Source organism: Falco biarmicus, chromosome 10, assembly GCF_023638135.1.
Source record: "Falco biarmicus isolate bFalBia1 chromosome 10, bFalBia1.pri, whole genome shotgun sequence".
Lineage (NCBI taxonomy): Eukaryota > Metazoa > Chordata > Aves > Falconiformes > Falconidae > Falco > Falco biarmicus.
In genome coordinates, this window is record NC_079297.1 from 14,350,665 (window position 1) to 14,378,296 (window position 27,632).

Genomic DNA, 27,632 nt, shown 5'->3' on the forward strand with positions numbered 1-27,632 from the left:
GAGCTCTGAACAGCCATCGGTGGTCATGGCTGTGGTCTGGTGATGTGATGCCCCTGACCCAGAAATGCCCAGGGTCAGGAATCTTCGCACTTTCATGATTATTTTATTGGTGCACTCAAAATTCAAAAAGGCGCTGGAGAGAGTTCAGGCCACCTCCGTGAGCCCAGCCTGCCTGCAGCACGGACCGTAAGCCAGCCCTGCCGCCATCCCCCCCCAACCCCCGTGGCATGCAGCCCTGCGATGCAGACTGCAGCTGCGTTGGTACATTTATGCACTAGACCTTGAAGATGTATGACTGTTTGTTTTCCTTTCATTGCCATAAGCAAACTCACTGACTGTGAAAAGGGATAAATTAGCATCTCCAAAGACTGAGTCTCTCTTTATTCTGAAAACAAGCAAAGAAGAGCAGCAGCTCTGGCTCCCTCATCCTCCCTCCCCGTGCTGTGCCAGCACAGCTCTTCATGGATCTGGCCCAAACCATGGTTACTCCAGGTTTTTATAAGCTGTACAGATTTTAAGCACTTGGCTGAGTCTGTGAACACAGAGGTCAGTTGTAGCTTCTTAAATGAGGCCAAACAGGCTGATCACTGCATTGATTTTATCCTGTACTGTTTGGACTGAATGCAGTAACTTGTATTTCAAAGAAGTCTCTTTAAACCATATTGTTTCAGTTCCAGCATTACTGTCACAAGCCTGTGCAGCTCTGTGCTCCTCACCGAGCCATGTGGCACAAGCAAGCTTTATATGCCAGGCTACAGCATAGGAATGCCACACGTCCCACCTGGGCTCTCATTGTGCCCAGGCTCTGGCTTCTACCAGGACCTTCTGTGCTGGCCTCCAGGCAGCTGCCTGCCTCTCCTGGTGTGTGTTCTCTGAAGCTCTGGGCCAGCCAGAGCTGCCTGGCAGCAAACTTTCACAGTGGCCAGACAGCCTTGTGCATGCTGATCCAGCTGCGGGCTGTGGAGGAGATGCTGGGTGAAGACCAGAGCCCCTCAGCTGCCATCCTGGGCTTTGACTCATGCAGTTACAGCAGGTCCCGGGGGAAACCTGTATTTTTAGACCATGTCTGTCTGCCTTTCCTTGCACACTGTGGTTAAATGTTTATAAGCCCTTCTGCCTAAGAGACCTCTGAAATGAGCAGGAGACACTGGGCTGGGTGCTGCTGTGCTGTTCCCACCTGGCACGCAGCAGTCAGCAAGGAGGGGGACGGTGGGTTTGTAATTGCTGAACAGAGAGGATGCTGAGCTGGGGGGAGTTACGGTCTGTTCCAGTGTGGTCACCCTCCTGCACTTGCAAATACATACATGGAAGAGGCAGAAGACAGATGACGCCCACACTTTCTTCCAGCCTTTCCCCCCCACATCTGGCTCAGCTGTGCCGTCATGCTCTAATGTCTCCCTGCGGTAAGACAAGGCTGCAGCATGCCCCGCTCTGTCTGGCCGGTGGTGCCTGTCCCTGCCTCCTTGCCGCAGGTCTCGCAGCAAGCATGTGCAAAAAGGTTGGTTTAGTTTGGCTAGAGCTGGGAAGAGCACAGCTGCTGACACAACTGGCCAAATTTAAGGCCATCATACCTGTAATTTCTGCAAAGCGGCATTCTGAATTCCCAAGTGTGGCTGGGTGTCCTGCTCAGGTTTCCCCATATAACGGCATTTTTCCTTACTATGCTAACACACCATCCTCCATTTCTGTTGTGGCTTCCCCACATCTAAGCACCTTCCCCACCTACAGCAAGGGTTTTACAGCTCAGCGTGATCCTCTGCTATTTTGCTGCAGCCGTAACTTGCATCCAGGAGATTTCCTCTGAAAGAACACTGAAGGGCTACCAACATGGTCTGAATCTTACTCCCAAATACTTCTCTCATTTGCATGGACCTCACTCAGCTGTGGTCCCCATGGCCTCTGCAAGGCATTGGCCAAAGTAAAATCTGTCAATATAAAGACTGCAGCTGCTGTGCTAATGGTCACGGTTGGTACCGATGGGGCTGAGCTGCTCTGAGCAGTTCTTTTAGCCTTTCCAGTCTGTCTTGTCTTTACCAGCTGACCACAGACCACATCCTGCACAGGTATCCCAGATCTGGAATTTTATTTATAAAATGACTCATACAGGGACACACAGTCCTGAATCACTTCAGCTTGGCAGGGCAAGGTTACTTACTAGGCAGGGCACACTGAGACCTCTGAAGACAACTGGAGCGAATTTGCCAGGGGCTGGGTTGATGCGAAGCCTCTTTATGCGCTGCTCGAGGGAAGAAGCTCGTGTTCTTACATTGCTGAGTATATGGCAATGAATGCCACCATGCTATGTACAGACTTTAATAAGAACTTTTCCCCTAAATTAGATGAAGGAAATGAAAATGGCTTGGCAAAACAATGCAACCTCGGAAAGTATTCCCAGAGAGCTCTGGAGCAACTCAAGCGCGGACACGCAGTGAATTATTCAAAGGGCTGCCTTCATTTCTCTGCTCCTCTCCTTCCAGGTAAACTAAAATCCATAGACTGGGATATACTTTCTTCCCTCTGGGGCTATATTTAGATCATTCCAGCCAGCCACGGTGGGAGGAAGAGACCAACAGTTCCCAGCAAACACACAATGATGAACATCCAGAGGAAGATCCTGTCAATGACCATCGCAACGTACTTCCAGTCTTCTTTCACCTGGGAACACAGAGATGAAAGGCCAATTATTAACGTTTCTTTGAGGTTAAAACTTGTGATGACTATTAGTGCCTTATTCCAAAACAGGGTATTTTCATTTCAAGCCAGAGACAGGAGGAGAAAGTATTGCTTACATTTAGTGGCCCTATATGATGGCACAGATTTATTCTATCAATTCCTGATGTGGGAGCCAGATTCCCAGACTGTGTGGGTGTGCGTGTGCAATTGCCAACCCTGTTCACAGCTCCCTGGGGATGACATACGCCTGTGGATAATTAAGCTCGTCTGCACACTCACTATCCCATTTTCCATGAGCAACGGCTGTAATTGGGTGTGTAAGTGATGCTGCTATTCTAGTTGGGGGGGGTGGGGGGAATTACTTGTTTCCCCATGCTCGTAAACATATTTGCTTACAGATTAACGAAGCAAGACTCTTTCTGTGAAGGGACTTGCAGCTTCGGGTGAGTAAGCAGTGCAAACGAACCAGCAAATAAGCGAGGTGATCTCCCTCACCCTGCTTTTTCTCCACTTTTGCCTTGCTGTGGGAGGATTTCCAGCAGTTCCTCTCTGGGGAGGTCTAGTACTTATTAATACCATCAGGCAGGAATTGCAAATGGCTATTTCATTAAGTAAGAAACCGCATACATATGAAAACCTCTTTTATTACATTATTATTATTAATTTCTTTCTGAGGAAGAGGACTGATCAGATGGCAACGTTTTATTTGATACGGCTTTACCCATTATAATTTCCTACAACATACCACTTGGTGATTAATAGATCCGAGGGCTGAAATCTGGCTTGCTGCCTTACTCTTTAGGGAAAACATCTCAGCAGGAGCTAGTTCCAGCTTTTTCAGTGGCCACGGTTGCAGCAAGTCAGGAGTGTGGTGTAAGGAGGAGACACCAAAGCCAAGGCTGTGCTTTGCCAGGGCTGCTTCACTGCACCCCCAGTTTGTGACCTGAGCAAAGAGTGGTGTCACTGTGCACAAAGCTGCCACGGCCATTGGGCTGTAGCATGAGTGAAAAACACACTACAATAGTAATGTAACACTGACGGTACAGGCCTTTTCATCCACAGATCCTAAGTTTGCTTTAAACAGATAATAATAAGGGAGTAGCCCAGAACAGGAGGTGTGAGGTAAAACACAATTTGTAGGAGACCTGGCCTGATTTCTGGTTCTTTAAGGATTTGCTGAGTATGCTGAAAATTCACTTTGGTAAGGGGAAGCATTCCAAACATCAGTGAAATAGTCATTTGTAGCAGGTGATGTTTTCACAGGCATAGTGGCAACTTCAGGTCCTAAAATATTATGACCCATCTGGCACCAAACAAACAAGCTCTGAGCACAATACGGTGACTGTAAACTCACCTTGAGTTTTCTCTTTCTTCATCAGTCACGGATGTCCCACTAAATTTTATCTTATACCTTGTGGATGGTACAGAGAAACTGTGATGTGTCAGAGGGAGGGAATATACCACCCTGGCTTCTATGACCAATGTTGTGACATTTCATTGATCTAAGAATATTACTCCTCTCAGATAAAGTATGTGGATTTAGCTCATTTTGGTGTGCTGAACCATTCATAAACTGATCATGGCTCTTTCAATGTATTTGCAAAGCACCTGTCATCACCCTGTGCCTCAATGCAGGCAACGTTCAGCAGAAGCAACACCAGCAAAACCAGTGCTTTAACTTTAACTACACCTCATTATTTGCCATGCCGACTGCTCCTTAGAGCTTTAAATCATCCGGCATCGCTCATCAACTTGGCTCAGTAAGCAGCTTTGAACACTGGGAAATGAGGCACACACTGAAGAGCATATTATGTTTTCCCATAATTTGTTCTCTGAACAAAGCATCTTAAATTTCAGGAATACCTGGAAGAATTGATTAAAAAAATTCATGCAATGGATAGTTTTATTCCCTTTAAAAATAGCACCAAGTTAAGCAAGTCTTTAGTATTCAATAGGCAGAGGTAATCAGAGGTTCATCCTGAAGCGTGTTACCTTCTTGGGGGAAACCATGTTGGTTTATGATTGTACAACCCTTAGCATACCCATCATTAATTAGAGTGAGTAGAAGAAATAGTGACCCTTGAAATCAAAAGGAATTCTCTCATCCCAAGGATAAGATCTCCATGGATAAGTCCCCTTTCCTGTACATGTTTTCTGATCTATTTGTCACTTGCTGAGAGTGCTTAAAAATCCTAAATTTAAAAAATAAAAAATTAAATTAAATTAAATAAAGACTCTGATGCTTAAAATTCCTCATGAGAAGGGTAGCTAAGCAAGCTCTGGATTATTGTATTTATGGGATTAATGTCTCATGATGCAACCAATGTGTAAAGAAAATCTGAAATTTACCATCTGATGTCCCGCTGGAAAGCTGGATTGAGTAAATAGTGCCCCATTCTGGTAAAAGAAGCTTTTTTGAGTATTTATGCTCCTAAAAGTAAGAGCTAGATCATGCGAAGGAAGGAAATTAAATTACTTTCTCTTTGAGAAAAGAAGGGGGAAATGGGAGAAGAGGAACAACTTGAAAAGCTCAACAGAAATTTGCTTTCGAATGTAATGGTATATGCATAAATACTCAGCCCATCTTGAAAATGATGGCTGGGAGTGCGTCAGATGTTTGCAAAATGAATATCCAGCTTTAGATCAAGAGCACAGAAGGGTGAAATTGGAAATTATGGAGAGACAATGAAAAGAAAAAAGGAGGAGAAGGAAAAGAAAATTATCTGGGTTTTTTGTTTTGTTTTGTTTCCTGACAGCGCTGTAGCATTTCCCTGTGGTCCAGCTCCTGACGTGGAGCATGATCTGCAGAGGTCTCTCTGACAATATCTATGCAGCTGTCAACATCTGCCAACCCAACTCCTGAGCTGTATTTTGATTAGTTTTTAAGAAGCTCGCTCAAAACTGTTTTCAGGAAAGGATCACGGGCAGGAACCAGCAGACTCCCCCACCCGCAAATTCCTGAAAAGTGAGGGAATCTGCAGCTCTTCCCTGGTCTAGCTCCTTGCAGGTCTGAGGAGCAGGAACAGGGCATCCTGCCCCGGGATTTGCGTGGAGGGTTGAGTGCCTTGGTGACATCTGATCCCCAGGACCCAGAGCTGGCAACACAGATTAGAGCATTCCCGGGTGGTTTTATTGTACTTTGTTAAAAATAAACCGGTGAGATTATCCTGTGTTTCCTCCCCCTCAGTTACATTCTCTCCCATTTTATTTTTAAACTGTCTTCAAAGTCTTCTTATCAGAGTAGTCTAGAGATGCACACAGCGTAAGGACAACAAGGCTTTCCAGACGGTGCTACTGGTTTCTCGTTATTTTGGCTCGTGTGTGACATGCGACTTGTTTTACTTCTCAGTCTGTAATTAATTTCTAATGGCATTTCTATCATATGCTGGGACAACTCGGTCTTGCGTTTTCCCCAGTGTACCATTGTGCTTGTATTGTTTGCAGACGTCTTTTTGTAACAAACAACTGCCTCTTGCATTTCCCATTTTCTCTTTGCTGAAGCACTTAATTAAACGAGCTATTTACTTTTAATTTAGAAGCACTGCCCCTGTGGCAATGGTGCTTTAGAAAAAAAGACAGGAACTTCAAAAGAAGCTCTGTTCTCATTCTGGGAAGGTGCATGTGTCTGGAAATATTACCCGAGAGAGAGCGAGCTGTGTCTCAGGGGCTGCAGCTGCATCAGAGGTGCCTGCTGATAGATTTCTTGAAGACTTCCATGAAGAAATGCCACAATTTGATTTTGAGATGAAAGCAAATTCCTGAGTACTGATTTTTTCCACAATAAATGCTCATTTTATTAGATCAGTTCTGCTCTTTGCAGTAAATTTCAATTCCAGAAGGTCACGTTTCCTTCTTCTTTGTCATTTCCACCTGGAGAAAAAATGCTTTCCCACTTAACATTACTTGGATCCAGAAAAAGAAAACAGTACAGCCTCAAAGTGGCATCAGCAATTATTTCCCCAAACCTGAAAAGCCAACCTCTGCCTAACGTGCCAGCCACAACTGCTGGGAAAGAGCAGAAAACTGTGGACAGGTTTGCAGGCTCTTCCCAGGGAGCCCGGTGCTTGGTGGTCTGGGGGGCAACCCTTCCCTGCTCATCACTGGGTGTTTTGCTGGTGCCTTTGCTCGCAGGCTGAGCTGGCAGCAAGTCTGGTCAGAGCCCTCAAAACTGCTCCTTTTCTTCTGCTTTTGATGTTTGGTGCTGTAAATAGCTTCCTCCTCAGGATATTTGCTCCATTTCAAGCAGGAGTGGTAGAAGAAGGTATATGATGAAAAATTGTAGCTTCTGAAGACCGTTTTAATTTTAAAGACAGTTGTAAACATGGATTAAAAGCAAAGAACCCAAGATATTAATTGACTCAGCTCCTGATGATACCAACAAGCTTAGTAGAAAGAGAATCAGTTGAAATGAGGGGTATCATTGGTGTAATACTCTTTCCTTTGCACAATGGGGAAACAAGTGAGTTAAAATCAACTGACTTCCATGGGTTTAGTTGTGATTATTGCCAGGAGGAGAGAGCAGAGTTTAATTCCCGTGGTCCTAATGTACTTGTGAAGTGCTTTAGCCTGGCAAAAGTTCCGAGCTGCTGACTAATGAAGGTGGGGATGCACAGCCCCTCTCTGCCACAGATTTGTTCTGTGACCTTGGGTAGGTCACCCCATCTCTGTATTTTGGCTGTCACTCCTCAACATGAGGAATAAACAGTTACTTCCTCAAAGGGATATTGTAAAGTGAAATACATTAAAGAACAGAGACCTCTCAAACTGTGCTGCCGAAGAGTATATAAATGGACAGTAGCACTTAATCTTTTGCTGCTGCTGCTAAGTGCTCAGTGCTGTGCAAAATGCAAATATAAAGACACTCTTCATGCCCAGCAAGTCTTGCATAAAAGCACTTGCACTGACTCTAAATCTTGAGAAAATCAAACTGTAAGCACAGCTGAAAAAGTACCTTTTGCTGAACAATCCCTCTAGGAAAAGCCAAATAAAACTTTAGTACAAACACTAACTTCAGTTATTTTGTGGCTTCCTTCTTTTTGTAATAATCAGCTAGCACACCGTATCCATAGTATTGCAGGGGAAGAGCTACAAGAGGTGTGAAGGGATGTGGTGTTTGTACATGCATCACCATCTTCATTAAAAAAAATTCTTTCCATCTCCGTTTGTAGCCATATTTACCCCTTCACAGTAAGTGTGAAATTTGTCTGTCCACCCACCTTCCTGCACAGAGCCAACTGCTCCAGTGGAAGTCCACTAATGAGGAATCGCATCACGCGGAGCTAAACATACCCTGTGATGTCCCCACGCTACTACATGCTTCCCACATCCACAACCTATTTTGGGAATTTGCTTTCCTAGGCTCAGTAGCCAGAGCTAATGCTTAATAAAAAACTGAGAGTGTGAATTCCCCATCTGTCAGAGGTTTCTCTATAAAGGATGTCTGCTGTGTTCCCACCAGATGACTGCTTTTTGGGTCTCTCTCACCATCTTAGCTGCTTTCTTCCTACCTAACAGCAAATTTACTCCTATTTTCTGCTGGAGAATCCTGTTGCTCTAAAGCAGCCCTGAGTGTAGTCTGATTGTGCTACCCTCTTGGTTTACATGCCTGCCAAGGCCCCCAGGGACAAAGTCTTTACCTGTGCCTATAGTGGCCAACGTGTTCCAAAGCCACACAATCAGGGAGGGCTGAGCCCGTGTCAGCCAGGATATTCTCTGTATAGCCCCAGGTTTGTGGGGGCTGCCTTAGCAGATAATTTTTGACTTACCCAAGGAAAGCAGGCCGAGTTATCATACTTACTGAGAAATCCGCGTCTTCTGCTCGCAGGTGGTCTGCGATGTAATGAACCCCTTCCACTGCCAACTTCAGGGCTGGGGACATCAACACAAGGTGTTGCTCTTTGGCGCTGTGAGTCTTGCTTCCTTGGGCTGGTGTGCCAGCTGCCTCATTCTTTTTGCATTTACACTTGCACTGAGGGGGCTTGTGCTGGGGCTGCTCTTCATTTAGGTGGTACCGCTGGGATGCTGGAGAACCAGTGGATTGGCCGTTGGTCTGGGAAGAGTCCTCTTGCAGGTAGCAATACTGGATGCTCCGGGACCTACAGCGGATGCTCCCTTCCTCTGCCTTATTGGGGCTGTACATCTGCTGCACACTTAGTGATCTGCCTTTCAAGATGGAGGTGGTCTGGGTGTCACCCAGAGGGCGGCATGAGGCTTGTGGAGAGGAGCAGGTCACCTGCACGGGCTCTGGGTGCAGCACAGAGTACTGCCCAGAAGGGGACTTGCAGATAGGCTGAGGCTTGGCTGGCTCCTCGAGGTGGGCACAGAAGGAAGACGTGGGTGATGGCTCATTACTCTGGGGGCTGGAGGAAGATGAGGTAGCGAAGTTGGGTTCCACATCAATCTCGGACCAAAGCCTTGGCGTATTGGTTACTTTGTGCATGGATTCAATGAGCTTCTTGCAATTGTCTTTCACTGCGGAGGGACGTTTCATGAAGAGGAGGCGTGGGACTATGTCAAGGAAGATCCTTCTCACCCAGTCAGGCATCGTGTGGGTACGTGGAGAACGATGGTGCACATTGAGGACAAAGACAGTGATAATGATAGACAAGGTAACAAATATCATGGTGAAGAGAAGATACTCTCCAATCAGAGGGATGACCAAGGAGGTAGATGGGATGATCTCTGTGATGAGCAGCAGGAACACAGTGAGGGACAGCAGCACGGAGATGCACAAGGTTATCTTCTCTCCACACTCAGAGGGCAGGTAGAAGACCAGGACAGTCAGGCAGGAGATCAGCAGGCAAGGGATGATCAGATTGATTGTGTAGAACAGTGGCAGCCTCCGGATAATGAAGGAGTAAGTTATATCGGGGTAGATCTCTGTGCAGCATTCATATTTCTTGCTGTTGTAATTGCCCACAGCATTGATGATGACCCATTCCCCGCTCTCCCAGTAGTCCAGCTGGTCCACATGACTGTGCATGCTCACCAAGTCTATCTTGGCTTTATCATAGGTCCAGGAGCCAAACTTCATTGTGCAGTTTTGTTGGTCAAAGGGGAAGAAGGTAACATCGATGCTGCAGGAGCTTTTATAGATTGCAGGTGGCATCCATTTAATTCTCCCATCATAGAAGAGGTGAGCCTTGGTCAGGTGGGTAACTGCAAAGTCACCGTCAGCACTGGGGAGAGATAGGAGATAAAAAAAAAGGATAAGGCTTCTCTGGTACATCTCAGCTCTGTTAAAGAAATAGGATATTTAGTGTTTGGCTTCCAAAAATGCACTCGGAGCACCTGAGAGATGCAAGAGGCACATTGTCTGCAAACTCTGGATCCATCCACTCTACCCAGTGGATTTCAAACTCTGTTGGCTTATGCAGGCACTGGATTCACATGCAAAAGTCAGCCCTCACCTTGCATAAGTCATGTCCTTGAGATGAATGTACGCAAGTTTTCCTCTAAGGTGTCCCCCAAACTCCCTGGAAAGGTTTGAGTTTGCTTTAGGGAGGTGGGAGGAACCACTATCAGGTAGCGTGGCCGTGGGCTCTGCAGAATTAATTGTGACAGCTGCTATAAATGAAACAGTGTTGGGTAATCATTCAGCCTCTTACATGTAAAACAGCAAGAACATCCTATTAATAGGAATAATGAAAGTTAATCTCTTGATTTCCCAGTCAGGAAGGGAGCTGTCTTTTACGGTGTCTTCTTACAGGGACTCTCAGTTGGGGTCTGTGTGCTGGCATAAGACAAATAGATAACAAGCCAGAATTTTATATCAGAAAGCCATTTTCCAGCCAGTGAAAAAGCTATTGCATAAAACAGCATTTTTTCAGTTTGGATCTGCTTTTCTCAGCTGATCAGCGCACTGAATTCCCACAGCAGCGTGCCACACACCCATGACACCAGCTGCTTCCAGCCCATCGGGGGGACTGGGATATGGGTGAGGGAAATCAAATAAGGCAACAGGAAACGCAAGTGCACTGGGGATTCGGGGGAAGAAAGACCACCAAGGAATGCCATACTCAAGCTGTAACAGTGTGGGAGAGAGGAGGGAGGCCAAGAAACTTCAGGAATGGGATCCCAGCCCTGGAGACAGCCCTGTCCTCCACCTGCCTTAGCATCACCAGCCACAGCTCCACACCTTCCTCACACCCGCAGCTCTGCTACTACACATCAAATGTTGAACCTACTGCTTGCCCTGGTGTGTGGACGCCACGGAAAGAAATTAGCTCATTAATAGATTCAGTTAGCACAGCAGGTAATTAATGCCCTGCATGACTATGAAGAAGCGCTGTTCCTCCCCTGCTCTCCGCAGGGAGGACATGGACTGTGACTTGTAAACTCCACATCTGGGGCCAAGTCCATGGGCACCTTCTCTACAGCAGTGTCCTTCCCCCAGGCAGTGTCTGCAGTGTCTGCAGCCTGCTTAAGCTTACACAAAGAGCCAGGACTGAAGTGCTCAGAGCTGCACAAGTGACATATGTTCATGTTCAAATAGTCATTGTGGTTGGAGACGGGATGTTTAAACCACAAAATTACACCTTCACCTGAAAACGAGCCAAGCCCCGACATCTGCAGCCCCTTTGTGCAGTGACTGGCTGAAACTTCAAACCTGCTCGCTCTCCCTTGATTTCTACTTGCAGACAGAGGATTTGGGGATCCATAGACAGTCACAACCTGGATAAAACACCCTGGTTAAAGAGGTTTTAAAATATGAGTGAGCTTTGGATAGAGCTGAAGTGGTTTTTATCATGAGCAAATGTCTGAAAGTTTGAAATCGCAACTGAAAAAAGCAGGTGGGATCTATTTGTAGAGCAATGCCCTCATATCTAGCCACAGGAACAGAGAAAAGAGAATCCAAAAGAAAAGAGCATCCAAAAAGCAGGGAGGGAATTGGGGACCGTCTTATATACCCAGCTTGCGCCGCTGCAGAGCTAGGGGATACAGAGGAAGAAGCATGTTGTGTGATGCTGAGTTGCAAAGAGCAACGCTGCTAAACAAAGGGGAAGCTGAGCAGGGGAGGGAGAGCTTCTGCTAAAAACTTGAGATGAATTATTCAGGCTGATATAGATAGAAAGCTCTCTGCTCCTGCCCAGCCCTCCCGGCTGGAGCCCATCCAGCCTGCAGCCGCGTTCCCAGCAATTGGCAACCCCCCTTGGCCCCGCTCTGCTGCTTCAGCGCTCAGATGTGCCCTGACAGCAGCCGCACGGTGACGGGGTGCGCGGGGGTCACAGCTCTCCTCTTCCTCACCAGCAGTAAGATAAACAACACAGGGATGTTGTGGTGGGTCCCTCAAGCTGCAGAAGGCAGAGGAACTTCCCTAAATTTATTTCTTTAGGAGACCACCCATTAATTCATATGCAAAAAGGGAAAAAAACAGACTTTCTGATATCTCTTCTTGCCCTGTGAAGCATCTTTGTCAGCCCATGACCACACTGGCTTGCAGTGAGGCTGGTGTAAGTATTGCTTATTTTGGGGAACAGTGGCAGGATCCGGCCCTCAGTGAGCTGTTCTGACTAACACAATACCTGGGCAGACATGGCACATGTCCCCAGCCCCCAGGGTCACAGCCCAGATCTTTGTCTTTTAGGACTGTTTTCCAGGTTAGATGAATTAATGGAAAAATAAATCAGAATTACTGTGTGGTGGGGCATCATGTTTTTACTAAACTCTTCTTTGTTTCTATAATGGAAAGCCTTTGCTCTTGGTGGCAGATTTTTGAAAATAAAAAGAACACAGAAGGACCCAGTGCTTTTTGACCTCTGAAGTGAACTTTTTCTAAAGCTTTAAAATGTGGTGTTGGTTTGTTGTTTTTTTTTTTTTAATTTTAAGACAAGAAAGCTAAAAATATGTACAAACCCAGATTGCTGTCTCAAAAGGATCAAGGCAAAACCACCCCTGTGTTTTACTCCAATGCAAGTAAAACTGAGCAATGCCATTGTACCATCCATGCAACTTCTTTCTTACCTGTTCTTTCTTAAGTCTAATTTATACTCCAGGACCACTTGCTTTGAATGAAAACCATATTTATTTTTTCCTCCTGGGTTTTGCCTGCACTATAAAGCCAGATTGAGACATGAAACATGCACAGCAAGTGACAGTCCAGTGTTTGCTGTTCTCGGTGGTTTTCTTTCTAAATCTCAATAGGAATTTGGAATCTAATTCTGCATTTAATGAGATCTCAGAGGCATGATTAAATCATTCATTAATGAAACAATGTGATTATACATTACAGAAAAGGGATAACGAGCATCCACTAGTGTTTTCCTTCTTAGGTAGAGCAATGTGTAAGTGGCTGGGTAAACAACACAGACGTGTGTTTCTCCTTTTGGAAGGTGTTGGGAAAGGGCATGAAACTCTTGCTAAAAATTCATCCAGGAACAATAATAATTCATGTAATTGTGTTTCATCTCCAGAAACGTCTGGCAGTTTTGCAGTCCTTGCGTGACTAGCCACACGCCTCTCTTTTGCAAGCACTGATGTAACCAAGTGGGATGCTGCAGATCTCGTGTCAATTATTTCCATGATTGACCTGCTTCTTTGATGAGGAAATTATTTTTTAATTTATTGCCTAAACAGCATTGTTGTGGGTCCTCTTTGGCTCACACATTATTACAAATAACACTGGTACTGCCTTCCAAGGTGGATTTTGACTACAGTGCCATGGCAGGTGTGAAACCAGCAACAGAACGGCTCCATGCATTTGAGAGTCAAATAATGACTCTGAGGAGCCATAAAATACCCTGGGATGCTCCTGCTTCTCCCTCACCAGCCTAACAGGGCTGTGAAGTAATTCCTGACTTTACTGGGCATGTTTGAACTTCTCGTTGCAGTTCAACGTAGAGATACTTCAGCAGTTTGTAAGCAGGGCACATTAGCCAAGCTGCTGTACACAGGCTGTACCCAAGCCAGCTATTAACGTGCACAGGTGTTCGCAGTTTTCCTAAGCCTTCATGCATACATGTATTTTTGCCTTCCCAAAGCTTACCACCCACACCGGACCTTCAAGCATATGCTTACTGGATTGGAAGCTATGCTTGCTGGTGCCCTGCCGATGTGGGGTGCACCTAGAGGGATGCTTTGATCCTGGGTGAGGCTTTCATCCTGGTCCTTTTGACATGAGAGAGGGAGCAAAAAGATCACCTGGCTCTTGACGGTCTTCCAAAGCCTTTCCCCAGCCTCCTCTGAGGGATGACAGTGAGACAGCCAACTGCAAATGAAGCCTGCAGTTAGGAGACTGGGGAATTCCTGTTTTCTCGTGGAAAGCTTTGCTGCGTGAAAACCCAATCCTGGCCAAGTTGTACCAACAACCCTGACTGCATAACATGAATATTCCCTTACACAGGAAGGTGGGAGATGTGATACAGTGGGACAGAGAAAATCTGCAGGTGTTCCTTTACAGTGGTAGTGCATTTTCGGCTCATTCAGTCCACACCACTGCGTTGCGACAGTTGTCATGAGAAACCGTTTGGAAGAACAAGCAAGTGCAAGGTAAACATCACAAGAACATGGGAATTAAGATAGTCAGGCTCTCCTGATTACTCTGACCTGACAGCTCTAAAAATCTGTCAGTAATAAAGTACTGGAGCTCTTATATTTTCATGTCAAATACAACAGTGCACAGCAATCTTTAAAGAGAGAAGACAGTTGCTTATTTTTTTGCCAAGGAAATAGCGATGCTGTGTTCTGCAGCCGCTGATTTCTCATTTCGAGAATAAAGGCTGTTCCTCTAAAACCTTCTAAGTTTATGAGGGTTCAAGAATGACATTGTTTTACTGGCAGTCATCAACCATATTTCATTAAAAAGCTCTGCTGATGGAGAATCTTTTTTCTTTTTTTTCCCCATTTCTATTTTCCCTGCAGTTGGGAGATACATCACCTCACAAAATTAAATGTTTTCAGAATGCATGTAAATGAGGCACACATTTATTTTAATTTCTGATGATACAATTTAAATCCAAACGGAGCTTTAAAACCCTGAAAATTAGCTACATACACATATGGATAAAGCTAGAATGACCTCATTTAAAGCATTTTTCATGAAACAGCAGTAAATGAGAAAAACTGCAGTTTCAAGACCCCTTTAAAGACCATGCCCTGCACCCTTTGGTATACATTAAAGATGTGCTTCTGTAATGTTCAGATTAAAATACTCTCTAAAGGCAAACCAGAGAATATTTTGCTTAACGATTGTTTTGTGCTTCCAAAATGATAACTACAAACGCACAGGCTGGAAGGAACCTTGATAACTACAAATGCACAGGTTGGAAGGAACCTCTGGAGATTGCCTAGTCCAAAGCTAGACCCTGCTCAAAGCAGGGTCAGCTACAAGAGGATCAGGACCTTGCCCAGTTGGGTTTTAAATATCTCCAAGGTCTTGGCAACTGGGGTACAAAACATCTTGGGTATGTAGATGGAGGTGTCTGTGCACTGATGGGATTTCTTCAGGTCGCTTCCCAGGTTTTCCTTCCTTCAGATGTTTAGAAATCAGTGATGTTTTGGTTGTTCCTCATTAAAATAGGCACCTGCCTCAGAAATGGCTGTGCTACACCAAAGAAATGAGCACAAGTTTCTCAGAAGGCTCTAACACCGCTGAATTCATGTGTTTTGCTTCAATTCTTCCCTTTGCCAAGAACCCTTGTCAGCAGTTTGGAGGCAGAACTCTAGCTCTGTCCTTAGCATAAGGGTAGGAGAAGTCCTTGAATGCTAACACAGCAACAGCCCACCAGAGAGATCCCTCTCACAGATTTCTTTCTATCAGTTCCTGTAGCACTGGGCAGAGCTTGGCAGCAAACTTCAAAAGCATCTAGAGATACAATGCCTCTCCAGAAATCATTTAAATTCCTCCCAGAAGAATCAGGAAAACTTAAGTGTGAAGTAGTGATTATGGGCCTGTTATAGGAACAAACTGGTGCAAAATGACAAGATCCATGCAAGTGCACACATACGCACAAATAAAAATGTCAAGAATGTTTCCAATATTTCAAAGGTTAGTCCAGGGCATTTTCTGGTATTTCTCCTCCAAACAGCTTTGGGATGAGTCAGGAAACCAGTGTTACTCCAGAAGTCTCGCTGGTTGCAGATATCATAGTATAGTTCAAAAGAACAAGCTGCTATAGTGTAGTTCAAAAGAACTCTGCCTTTTCATCGTTTTCAAATGCTGCCTGCCAGATCATCTCCTAACCCAGTCCCGTAGTCCTTTGTGACCATATTATCACTGGGTGAGTTCCTCAAGATAGTTCCTACTCCTAATTACAGAAAGTTGTATTTGAACACCCTTCATGTATGATCTTGGGGTTTTGGGTTGGTTTTTTTTTTTTGTGGTTTGTTTGGGTTTTTTAGTTTATTTTATGACTATGGAGTCTAAGGCAGGGATTAATTTTTGGAACAGCTAACACCAGAAAATATTGAAAAAGAAGACAATTTCAAAGTCTGAATGTTCCCAGTAGCTTCCTCCCAGGTTTTACAATCATCAGGCTAGAGAAGGCAAATGTCATGATGCTATCATGGATATCCACGTTGAAAACTAGGCAGTGAAGATCACATGTCAAGTTCCCTGCCCATCCAATTTGCTCAAGAACATGGTCCTGTATTCTGCCAGGCAACTCTGAGCAGCTGGAGCACCTGCCCGCAGTTACAGAGTTTTCTCCTCTGGCATTTCTGTGTTGCATGGGGTCCAAACAGTTCAACAGAGCAGTGGAGAAGTGAAAAGAAAATCAAAATGCAGCCCCAATAGCTTATTCCCTGATTAGACAACAATGTGGGGTTTGGGTGTGGTTTTTTGTTGATTTTTTTTAATATACTTTAAATATACAAAGGAAAACTAAAATGTGCTTTGAATCCATTCATGAATGGGAAAATAAGTCAACGCAGATTAGATAATTCATTTATAAATTATTTGGAAGTGTTTGCAGAGCATTTACAGCCTCATCTGAGGGACAGCTGCCCTTGGCAAAGAAGAGGCTTTGTTGCTTCACTATTAACTCATATTCCTCTGTTATACATAAGTTTTGTCACATTTAGTAGAAACTGTTTACATAGCCTTGGAACTTATCTCATCAAGCCTGAAAATTCAACAGCATATTAATTTCCCTGTCGGATATTAATTTGGTTTTAGATTCCTTATGAATGTTGACAACTACAGATACTCTCTAGGCCAAACCAGCTGAGTTTACTGATTTAATTTGGGCCTCTAGAGTGGATAAATGGAAGTTTTTGACAATAATGAGCTTAGATATGGGAATAACCTCACAACAAGGGGTTAGGTTTCCTTAAAGATGTAAATCTCACATCAATTTAAATTTCGCCATTTCTATATATACCCCAAGGTGAAAACAGAAGGGCATTTGTATAATCTCCTGTCCAGAAAGTCTCCTTTCCAAAGGATACCATCCCAAACAGAAATGCCATGCTTCTGCCAGAGCATGTGATGAGCAATAAATAGCTCACATGAAAAAGCCTGAAGGGTGTAAAAGGCCAGTGTGGCCATTCTCTGGCTTCTACTGAAGTCTCTGTGCACATTCTTTTGCTCTTAGGGACCCAGAATTTTGTGCATCTACTTTAAATTCCCTCTGAACTATATATATATAATATATATATGTAAAATATGAGATGAAATCCTTGTCACCATCACCCATAACTAGTCGCTGTCTTTGCAAAACCTTGCTTTCTGAAACATTCCTAGCTGAGATGCCCACAAGGACAAACACTGGTCATGCAGCCGGTGAGCTGCCATGCAGAAGAGCCTCATCTTGGTGTCCCATCATGATACCAGTTTTGCCTTGCAGGCATCGCATTTGCACCACATTGCCCTGCAACCCCTAAACCCCATGAAACCTGGTTGTTAGAGCAGTGCAGCTAAGATATTGACTGCAGCTTCAGATGTGTTCGATAGGAAGTTAGGTAGCAGAGAGAAGTATATCCCAGGGCAGAAAAGAGTTTACATAAGATTGGGTGAAAAAGCATGGGCAAATATATCTGCAAAGAGGTATAGAATTAATGGAAAACCATTACAGACTGGTTAATGCTTGGCGCCTACATCCATGTTTAATTCATGGAGAAAAGTAACCAATTAAAAATGCATGATAGACTCATGACAACCAACAGAGGAATGCATGATTATTAATGGTAAGTATGGATAAAAGGAGAGAAGTAGCTCAGATTTAGGTAGCTGGGGCACTAGATCTCCGTGCGCGGCAGCAGGTGACCAGCACAGCCAGACATGCTGTCTGCCAGACCTCCCTGCAAGTCAGTCCAAGCCAAGCAATAAGGTGGGCAATGCTGGAAGACTCGCACCCCAGATGAGGAGAAGAAAGACATTCCGGAATAGCTGCTGCGGCCAGCAGATTGGCAGCTGCTCCCCGGAGTGAGAGCAGCAGCAAACTAGGACAGCAGGGCAGAGGGTCAGAAGCCAAAGGCTACCCAGCTCAGAGGTCTGGGTGCCCACTGACCTCTGGGGGCTGCTTTTAGCATGAAGTCCCAAAATAACTAGGGCACAAAAGGGTACTGAGGGCTTCCTTGTCACTGCTAGGGCCCTCCTTGCATGGATGGTGCCATCAGCCACGGTGAGCACGGTGAGCCAAGGTGCAGAGGTGACACAGCTGGCTCTTGTGTACCGGTAGCTCCAGCAAACAGATGGTTTAAAGCACAGATGTCCCATAGGTGATGGAGATTCATGTAGCACTATTTCCTTTGGCAATATGGTCCACCACAACAACTACCAGAAGCTCCAAAAATAATAATCCTTACCATTTCCATTAATTAAGCAATGAGAAGGATGAGGACATGTATTTTTTCCAGTGGAAGCTGTGAACACCTTTCTTGGCTGCAATGTGAGGCACTTGTAATACAATGTTAATGCTCGGAGTGTGTCCCTGTAGGATAGGAAGGTCCAAGTGCCCATGAATTAGTTATTTCCATTGGTCTAATCTCTGAAAGGTGCTATGTGAGGATGCAGTGATTTTCAAGAGGTTTGCAATCACTCCACACCACTGAGGATCAGAGACAAGCTAATAGGAAAGATAACAATGTCCACAGTCTCCAAAGCTCACAATTCCCTGGACAGATTTCTCCTTCAGCAAAAATATATTTTTTTTTTTTTTTAAAAAGAAAACACCAAAACACAAAAGCAAAATCATATCAAACTAGAACCAGGCAACTCTTTATTAAAAATGAGCCCGGCTTCTGTTCTGAGTGTTTTCTCTCAGAAAATATCACATGCAAAGATGTTTTTGTTTGATGCTTGCAGCAAGTGTTTTTCTCTAGAGCCTGTGCTGTGGAGAGAGACTGGGATATCCTACATCCTAGGAGACTGGAGAGCTCTGGTATGATAAGCCAAGGAGAAAACAGTCTTGGCACTTGGACAATCTTTCTAAGAATATCAACAGCCTCCAAAGGAAAGAAAGAAAATAGCCACCTGCTCCCTAGGAAGTGCCCATGCAAGAGATGGATTTCGAGCATTCGGGGTAAGGAACAAATACGTATTTAAGAATAATTCTAGAATGGTATTGGGTTGACCTGAAACCTGTATTTGTAGACACACAAGTCTGACGTTTCAGCATATTTGCCTTATTTAAGCCTATCCTCAGTAACTGGCTTTTCCAGTTGATGGTGATGAATTAGGGGAGAGCTCCTTGGTGAAATGAAATTGAAGAGGACTGAAAGCTCAAATCCAGCTTAATTGTGTATCTGACATGTGAAAAGAAAAAATACCTGGCATCCCCCAACAAAGCTCGCTGCCCAGGGAAAGGATCATTAGGAGAACAAAGCCCTTGTGATGAATGTTAGTCATGTCATTTAAGGCACATCTGGGACCGATATTATGACAGTCTACATGGAATTCAACCACAGAGAACAAAATAAGGAGGAATAATTGCAATAAACACCTTAACACCATGGGCAGAGAACATTTGCAAGGATGGGTTTGCCCTCTGGCCACAGTGCTCACACTCACTTGTTGTAGAGGACAATATCTGGCCTCCAGATGAGCTCCGAGGGGATGCGGATGGATGTGACATTTTCATACTCTTGGGGGTCCCAGCGTAGTTTGTAGTCATGCCACTCCTGCCAAAAACAAGGCAGTTACAAAGCTGGGAGAGTTCAGATTGTAAAACTGAAAAGGAACTTGGAAAAGTATGTATTTCAATGCACCCACCTGTTTCACCCACACGTTCGTGGTCATCATTTGATTTTTCTCATCCTGAAATGCAAGGTCAGACAATGGTTACAGAAGCAGATGAAGCGGCCCAAGGAACTCATTAAATTTATCTTAATTGCACTTCATTTCTGTAATTATAAACCACCTCTGCAATAAATGTAAATTCCATCTTGGAATTAAAAAACAGATGTTTCTGTCATTTAACATGGGACAGGGCACAGCTGCCTGATACCGCTGAACAGCTGAGCCTGCACCTAAGCGGTCTTGTGAGCAGACAGACTTGAATTTATTGGGATTTTTCTCACTGCTGATGGATTCAGCCTAAAATGATGGGACCAGGCAGAAGAAAGAGCTCCACAGCTTGGCTTTGACCTGAGCACTGAGGGAAGGGGAACGAGGGATACAGATCTCCTTACTCACACCTGTGAGTGCTCAGCATCATCTGCAAGTAGTGTTTAGTTTAGATGTGAAACATCATCCGTGAATACAGCTCTGGGAACATGAAGCTCAGCAGTGTTCATCCTTCTACCAACTACATGAACTTAGAGCGCTATGGGTTGGGTTTTCTGAATAAACCCAAGCTGCTCTGGGGCTTATTTATGGTTTTACTCATAGGTATACCCATGCTGTCTGTTGGTAGACTTTCTCCCAGCTTGAAGTACAGAAAGTATGGAAAGGTAAAACTATACTATATAAATACTTTTAAATAATATAATGCAGGCATAATGCTGGCAGCACTGTAGTAGGACTAATTACTGCTTGCTGCTTGCCTTGCATGCTTGTTACAACCCCTGTGTAAATAACTCAGACCAATTATGCGGGGCAGAGCCTAGTGCTCATCTGATTCAAGTGTCACATCAGAGCCTGGAGCTTTTTCATGTGGTTGTTTCTTTTCTCTCTCTCTCTGGTCAGCTACAGAACTGACAGGGCTCAATTTGAAAGCAAACTGTTTGTTGTTAACCTTGCTCTTGTGGCAGTTCAGGATTAATTCTGAACATTAAACCCAGGACATTCAGGCTGGGGTGGGTGGGTGCTGTGCCTTCCCCTCGCCGAGCATCTGCACTGCTGTTGTGGCACCAAGTGTAAAACGTGATCAGAGATACCCTTGTCCGGGGTTAGGGACCAGAAGCACACGGAGGAAGGAGAAATTAAAAAAACATTCAAATTTTGTTTGTTGTTAAACAAAGAAAGAAAGGGAAATCATGCAGCTGTCTTCTTGGGTGCTGATGGGAGATGAGGAATGCCACAGGAGGAGGCTGCCATGCCCTGGACTGAACCAACCCTCGAGCATCTGCTTCTCTTACAGCTTTGCAATTCAAGCATCTCAGGGTCACCACCACAGTCCCTGCACTGGGGATCCCAGTCCTGCAGGTGCTACCCTTTACTGGCATTTCCCTCCCTGGCTGGGTGCATACCCCTGGTGGAAACTCCTGCCCATCAGTACAGCCGAGGGCTCTACCACCCTCCCGACTTGAGCGAAGCAGGACTCTGGTCCATGGCTTTATCTCACAGGGGGTTTGCGATGTGCTGATGAGTCTCCTGCGCCTGCACGGCTGAGTTCTCCCGCACGGAGCCAGCCCAGAGGCTGCAGCAGACGGTGGTGTTGCCCTGCCTGGCCTCTCTTCTCAAGGTGAACGCAGCACATGAGGTCCTGCAGAGACACGGGCTGAGAAAGCCAGATGTGTTTCTCAGTGGCTGCTCCTAGACATATCCTTGATCCCTTAGCACTTTTTTCTGGGCTCAGAAAACCCTCAGCACACCACGGTGAGGTAAGGACATGCAGGGATGTCAAGTTCCACATTGATTTTTGTGTGTCGTCCCATCCCCACGCCCCTACCCCACCCCCAGCTTTTGTCAGCAGGAGATGGGAGTTGAATACGGCTCTGATTTCTCTTTCAGACTTCTTGTCGTTGGAAGCTGAATGTCAGGTCTAGCAATTGCAGCAGGGCTTGCACCAAAACAGTGTCACTGTCAGGAAGGAGGAGAGACAGCTGAAGTGCTGCAGTGCTGGCAGGGGGTGTCATCAGTCCCCAGCCACACGGAATGGGGCAGGAGGGCGTGAGAGCTCTCCTCCAGCCGTACCCACCGGCTCCAGCATGGAACTGCCTGCTAGTTGCACTTCTAACCACTGACATGATTTTAAGAAGATTAATTCTCCTTAAGTAAACTGAGAAAAGCACTATGAAGCAGGTGTATCGATCCTCCCTCTTCCACAATTCAGCAGCTGCATAATGGAAAGTCTCTCTCATGCCTCCACAGTCACTAATGTCTCATCTTTAGTCTTATCAATTATTCAGATGAGAACCGTACAACTTCAACATTAGCAACTGCAAACAGCCCTGGATCCCTCAGGCTGACGTAAGAGAGAGGAGGGGAACAGGAGACCATGTCTGTGCTGCAGAGGTGGAAGCCGATGGCCTGAGCACAAGGAGATGCAACTGTCCAGCAACTAGTTTCTTTGATTTCCCACCTCCTGCACCACCTTGGCTCTGTTTCCTCTGCATCTCCAAACTCTTATCTCAAAATCTAAAATATTGTGGACAGTCATCTGTTATGATTGTTCCACATCAGCAATGTCTTTAAGTTCCATTCCACTTCCCATTATCACACTTTTTTCTGGGCCACACAAAGACAGTAAAAAGCAGCACAGAGCCTCCGAGAGTGATGCTGGTACTTGTACCGACACAAACACACTGTCCCGGGAAGAGTTGTGTGCAGACGGGGACAGGAGAGAGGAGCATGCGGGAGCAAGATCTGCACCAGCTGGAAAGCCTGTGTGTATGCTTAACATCTGCAAGCCCCGCAGGGATCTCCTTTGGATTCAACACTTGACCCCAGCTCACTGTGATACAGTAATCCTTTAAATAACATTTCAGTGCTCATCAGTCCGGAGTGTAAACCACTCCGTTTTGTAAACAGCTTATGCAGTTTGTACACATGTAACTTCTATTTGAGCAAACGTTCTGAAACAATTTTCTTGTTAACATCTGCCAGATTAGCTAAAAACCCTCAAAACTTTAATTTGCAGAAAGCTCTCCAGACAAGCTATCTTCCAGAGATGCTTAAACCACTCTTCCTTTTAGCTTGTGTAAATTAGTGTTAATAATTACAGCTTGAATTCCAAATCAGCTATTTGGTTTTTCCCTTAGCCAGGACTCTCTGGCATTTATACCAGCTGCTCCACTGCGCTACTCTGATCAGCCCCACAGGTTTTGATAAGGCATTTGGGATTTTGCCTATAGTAAATGAAGAAAAAATGATACACTTCGATGACCAGCGACACACATGACTCATCCCTCATTCCAGCAGAGCTCTCTGCGTGACAACTCTTCCCTGCTGAGAGCAAAGTCTTCCCACCCCAACCCTGGATCAGCCAGTAAAACCCACATGCACCAGGAGCCTCTCCTCACACCCCAACACGGTTAATCTTGGCCACTTGTTGCACTTACAACATCGATGAGCTGGGCAATGGACAAGCCGAAGCGGACGAGTACGACATCTGAAATGTTGGCGACGGGACGGGACCACTTGTTATAACCAGAGAAGAGTTTCTTCAGGAGACGCTCTTCCGCGTGGGCTCGTGTTTCCACATGACCGAAGGCTGTGGGGAAGGCACGAGGCACAATGGCATGAAACACATGCAGCTCCAAGCGGTGGCATAGCTGAAGCCTGCCCCGAGGAGCAGCCCCAGGCCAACCCCAGCAGTGGGCAAGTAGGGACACATGGGAGGGCGATGCACCCTTGGTGACTTGCCTCCCCTCTACCCCAGGCATTGCCACGTATTTCTCACCCTATCCAACCACAGTGGCCAATTCCCAGTGTAGGGTTTCTATTGCAAAGCAGGATTGATCTGAAGAAAGTGGGGGCATCAGTAATACCATTTGAAAAACACTGCATGGGCTGTTCTCCCTTGAATCTGGTCTAAATTTTATGGTCACGTTGTGGCAAGTTTCTAGCACTGAAGTCGGCAAGCAGGGAAGAGGGATGCTAGAAGAGCAAACCAAAAAGGAAAAAGCAAACTTCTGCTGGGAGTTAGGGATGGTGGATCAGATTTACACACAAAAACTGGCATCAAATGCATTAGGGAAAAAAGGCAGACTGAAATTCAGCTCTTCAAACTAACCTTCATAGCTGGTCTTTCACAAAAATGATGGGTGAAGGAAGAGGATGGGGGAGAGCAGAAATTAGATAACAAGACCACGGTTTTCCTCAATAACTTTAAAAGTTGGAAGCCCTAAGGAGCAGCCCTGACCCTCCACGTATACTACAGGAACTGTTGTGCGTGCCTGTTGGTTATTAAAAATGAAGGCCACCCTTCTTCCAGGGGGCTGCCGGGGGGAGGGCTGCACTCCTGTGCTAGCTGCACACAGATGCATCATTCACCATGGATGGCGGGGAGAGGGAGCCGGGGGCTCTCCCCGCATCCCTCATGGAATATGGCTCCTACTTAGTCTTTAGCTGCCCTGGATTATACAAAGGGAAGCATTAGCCGAGCGCTGGCTGTGCTCTCCCCAGCCGGAGCTGTAGCCCGGAGACACATTAACACACTTTACCCAGGGAAGAAAAACCCAGGCAAGAAGCAGGATGCTGAACCCCTCCTGTATTCTCCCTCCTGTCCCCTTCCCCACCGCAGCTTTAACCCTTTCCCCATCAAATCAGGCAAGGAGCAGAAAATAAAAGCAAAGCATTGCTCAGCAGAGGCTGGTATTTAGGGGACCTGCAATGATGGGGCAGGAAGATGCAGGAATGGGGGAAATTCCTTATTCACAGGGACCAGTCTTTGCAGCATGCCTTTGAGGTGGTTAAGGGAGAAAAGAGCTAAAAAGCAGAGCAGGGGTAGAAGAGCTTTCTCAAACTTACCGGGGAAGATGCTGGCACACAGCAGGAGGAGGAGGTTTCCTTTAGACACGAGAATTCCCATTGTGGAGCAGAGCTCAGGCTCTAGTACGCAGAGTCTCCCGTCAGGGCAACTTTTCCTCTCTGAGCCTCTGGATCCTCCAGCTTCATTCCCTTAAATTCCTTTCTCTCTCTCCCTCTCACCTTCCTCTGGGAAGGGGTAATAGCTGGTGGGGAGTTTGTTTGTTTGTTTTTTCTTTTCTCTTCTGACTGATTTCCAGCTCTTCCTCCTAAAAGGATGCTCTTCCCCGGGACACTGATGCACATACACTGGCAAGAGATGCGTAAGGGCTGCAGAAAGCTCCTGTAAAGACACAAAATGCACAGGCTCCCTGGGCTCTCCTGCTTGCTCCTCTCCCCTTTCCTACGGGGCGGTTTGGCTGCTGGGTTTATTTGTTGCTGCTGCTGCTGCTGCTGCTGCTGCTGTTTTCACCCTTCCCCCAGCCCTTTGGGCAGCCTTTGCTCAGCTTTTGCTGCTGATGGGCCACCGATGCCCACGCCAGCCCTTGGTGGAGCAGAGAGGGAGCACTGAATGTTTGTATATTTAATGTAGTTAGACCTGCCCACCTCCTGCTTAGGAGGAGGAGAGAATCTATGCGCTCCAGCAAACAGGCTGCAGGGAGGAAAACTTTTAGTATGAGGAATAAAGAGGGAGATGCAGATCCCAGCTGCAGCCAGAGATGGTGGATGTGGGGGCATCTGGGATCTTTATAGCACCTGAAGCCCAAACAGTTCTCAATTAACGAAAGCTGTCTGTTTAATCTTGTCCAAGTGCTTTTCAAAATCACTCCTGTAGACAAACAGGGTAATTAGCCTGAAAGGGATTTCTGGCTGGGCTTGTATCTTTGCTGTCAATAGTTACTGGATTGATGAACCTGCCCATGAGAACAGGGCTCTGCTGTGCTTGGTGCTGCACAAACCCATAGTACAAATACAAATATTAGTCTCTGTCCACAGGCAATACGCAAATCAGAGGTGAGACTGAAACAAGAGGTTACTTGAATGTATCTATATACTTGAATGTACCTTAAATACACCACCAAGAACTCTGTTGAAGTCACGAAGAGTTTTTGTACAGGACAGGATGATTCCCTGTGTTAGCATCAGCTTGCATCCCTGAATCTTCACACGGGAGACATGGAGTAGAGCCCTCTCTGTTTCATTTTGAAACTAGCTTTGATATTAACACAATTACTTCCATATGGATAGTAAATGGATCTCATTTTCAGGCAGGGGTAATGTTGCCAGCTACAAAATTAATCAAAGTCTATTCTAATAATACTAGCTACATATTTTATGGATAATAATTTCCCTACTCCCAAAGCATCTCAAATATCTTCCGATATAATAGGTTGCAGGCTGAAAATGGGGAGGATTAAAACTACAAGAAAAATTAGGTCTGTAGTGAGATTATAAATAACATCAGTGTAGTACCAAAGACGTCTTGTCTTTTCTTGTCTCATCTCTTCCTCAACAGTTGTCAGCCTTTCGAATGACAAACCCCACCACATTTGCCACTGGGTGTATGGACTCCTGTATGGTTTGCCTGCCTTGCTTTCAGTGTCCTGACCCTCATTGCAGCACCTGTGACATGCTATATAAATCTGTACTGCTCATTCCAGGGAACCATCCAGCAATAATTTAATAAACAGCAGATGTGAGATGAAATTAACTTAACGCTGAAGTGCAGGTTACAACCTGAGGGCCAGGTCCTGTGCAGCACTGAGCACCTCTCCATCACACAGCCAGCAATAGGGCAGCAGAAGGGCAATCATTCCTCATCAGGGTAAAACCGGCATCGCTCAGTCACACACAGCAGCCAAAATCCATGCAGCAACCAGAAACCCCCATTTCTTTAAACTCCTTTGCTTTATGAAATCTGGAGGGAGGGGGGACATCGCAGTTCATGCACCCCTCTGCTCCTCGCCAGGTTCAGCACCGCTCCGCTTGCACCCAGCAGCATTAAACAGGGGCGTCCTGGGTTACAGCCTGCCCAGTTCCAGCAACGAGCATCAGATACAGCAGATCCTACAAATTCCCAAAGGCTCATGGTGGGAAATAGGATTTCTAAAGGCCATTTTTCAAGGAGGCTGGTGCTTTGCACAGGTCACGCATTGGGCGACCAGACCCAAGGGACCAAAGATCAGCTATTCCGTTTTGAAAACCTTGGCCATAAATAACACAGGTATCCTTGACTACAGACCCTCCTGCACAGAGCTGATTCAAATCCCATGGACAAACCCCATCCATCTTTACCTTGCCTTGGTTTCTGTGCTGGCAAGCAGGGGAGCTGGCGAGCAAATACTGCCTTTGGATTAACCCTATAAATAATTTTGATTAAAAAAGGATTTCTGTCTTTTGGAAATTAATCGTAAATCATCAGTTCCTATAAGTGAAAGGTTTATCCCTCACCTCCCTGGCCCTATTTTTATACGATGTGGGGAATGAGCATATTTTACAGAGGTTTCTGTGCCTTAAAGTGACCTTGTTAAATCTCACTACCAGTTTCTTTCTGCATCATTGGGCCATAACAAAATTTCCATCAGCTCCTGTGTGTATTTGGAAGGCAATGCCTGCCACTGGTACATGTGCAAGGGACTCACTCTGACAGGGACAAAAGATGCCATTTAAAGGTTTTGACGATTTTTTTACTGGGGGAGAAAGCTGCAACTCTGGCTTGATTCTCACACCCAGCTCTGAGCCTCCTCATTATTATTATCTTCCTTTGTCTGGAAAAGATGTGGATAATTTGGGTAATCCAGATGTTCACAAAAACTGAATGCAAGCATCCAAGCTATTGAAGATTGCAGACTGAACTAAGCAGAACTAAGGCAGTGTTTCCCACAAGGTTTTCCATGAGATCTCAGACTTGTCCTTGGAATAAGGGCAAGCCAGTAATAAGCTTGAGTTA

The 27,632-nt window shown here is 45.5% G+C and overlaps 1 protein-coding gene across 2 annotated transcripts; it reads right to left on the reverse strand.

The window, feature by feature from the left end:
• Positions 1-487: 487 nt before the first annotated feature.
• Positions 488-25,220, reverse strand: CHRNA4 (cholinergic receptor nicotinic alpha 4 subunit). Of its 2 annotated transcripts, none has more exons than XM_056355103.1 (6): positions 24,686-25,220; positions 23,275-23,426; positions 19,823-19,867; positions 19,622-19,731; positions 8,471-9,851; positions 488-2,655 (listed from the first exon to the last, which is right to left on the reverse strand). In XM_056355103.1, the coding sequence occupies exons 1-6, from the start codon at positions 24,744-24,746 to the stop codon at positions 2,530-2,532; spliced, it is 1,875 nt and encodes a 624-aa protein (XP_056211078.1). In that variant the 5' UTR covers positions 24,747-25,220; the 3' UTR covers positions 488-2,529. The 2 variants fall into 2 exon arrangements, with proteins under 2 accessions (XP_056211078.1, XP_056211080.1); XM_056355105.1 differs by lacking the exon at positions 488-2,655 and adding an exon at positions 5,302-6,884.
• Positions 25,221-27,632: the final 2,412 nt, after the last annotated feature.

What these genes read in the sequence shown, in the direction of transcription:
- CHRNA4 (XM_056355103.1), bottom strand. Translation starts at nt 24,746, where the DNA reads ATGGGAATTCTCGTGTCTAAAGGAAACCTCCTCCTCCTGCTGTGTGCC. An exon ending in GTGTGCCAGCATCTTCCCCG is followed by an intron (nt 23,427 to 24,685) that starts GTAAGTTTGAGA and finishes CCTTCCCCACAG; the next exon opens with CCTTCGGTCATGTGGAAACA. An exon ending in CGAACGTGTGGGTGAAACAG is followed by an intron (nt 19,732 to 19,822) that starts GTGGGTGCATTG and finishes TGTTTTTGGCAG; the next exon opens with GAGTGGCATGACTACAAACT.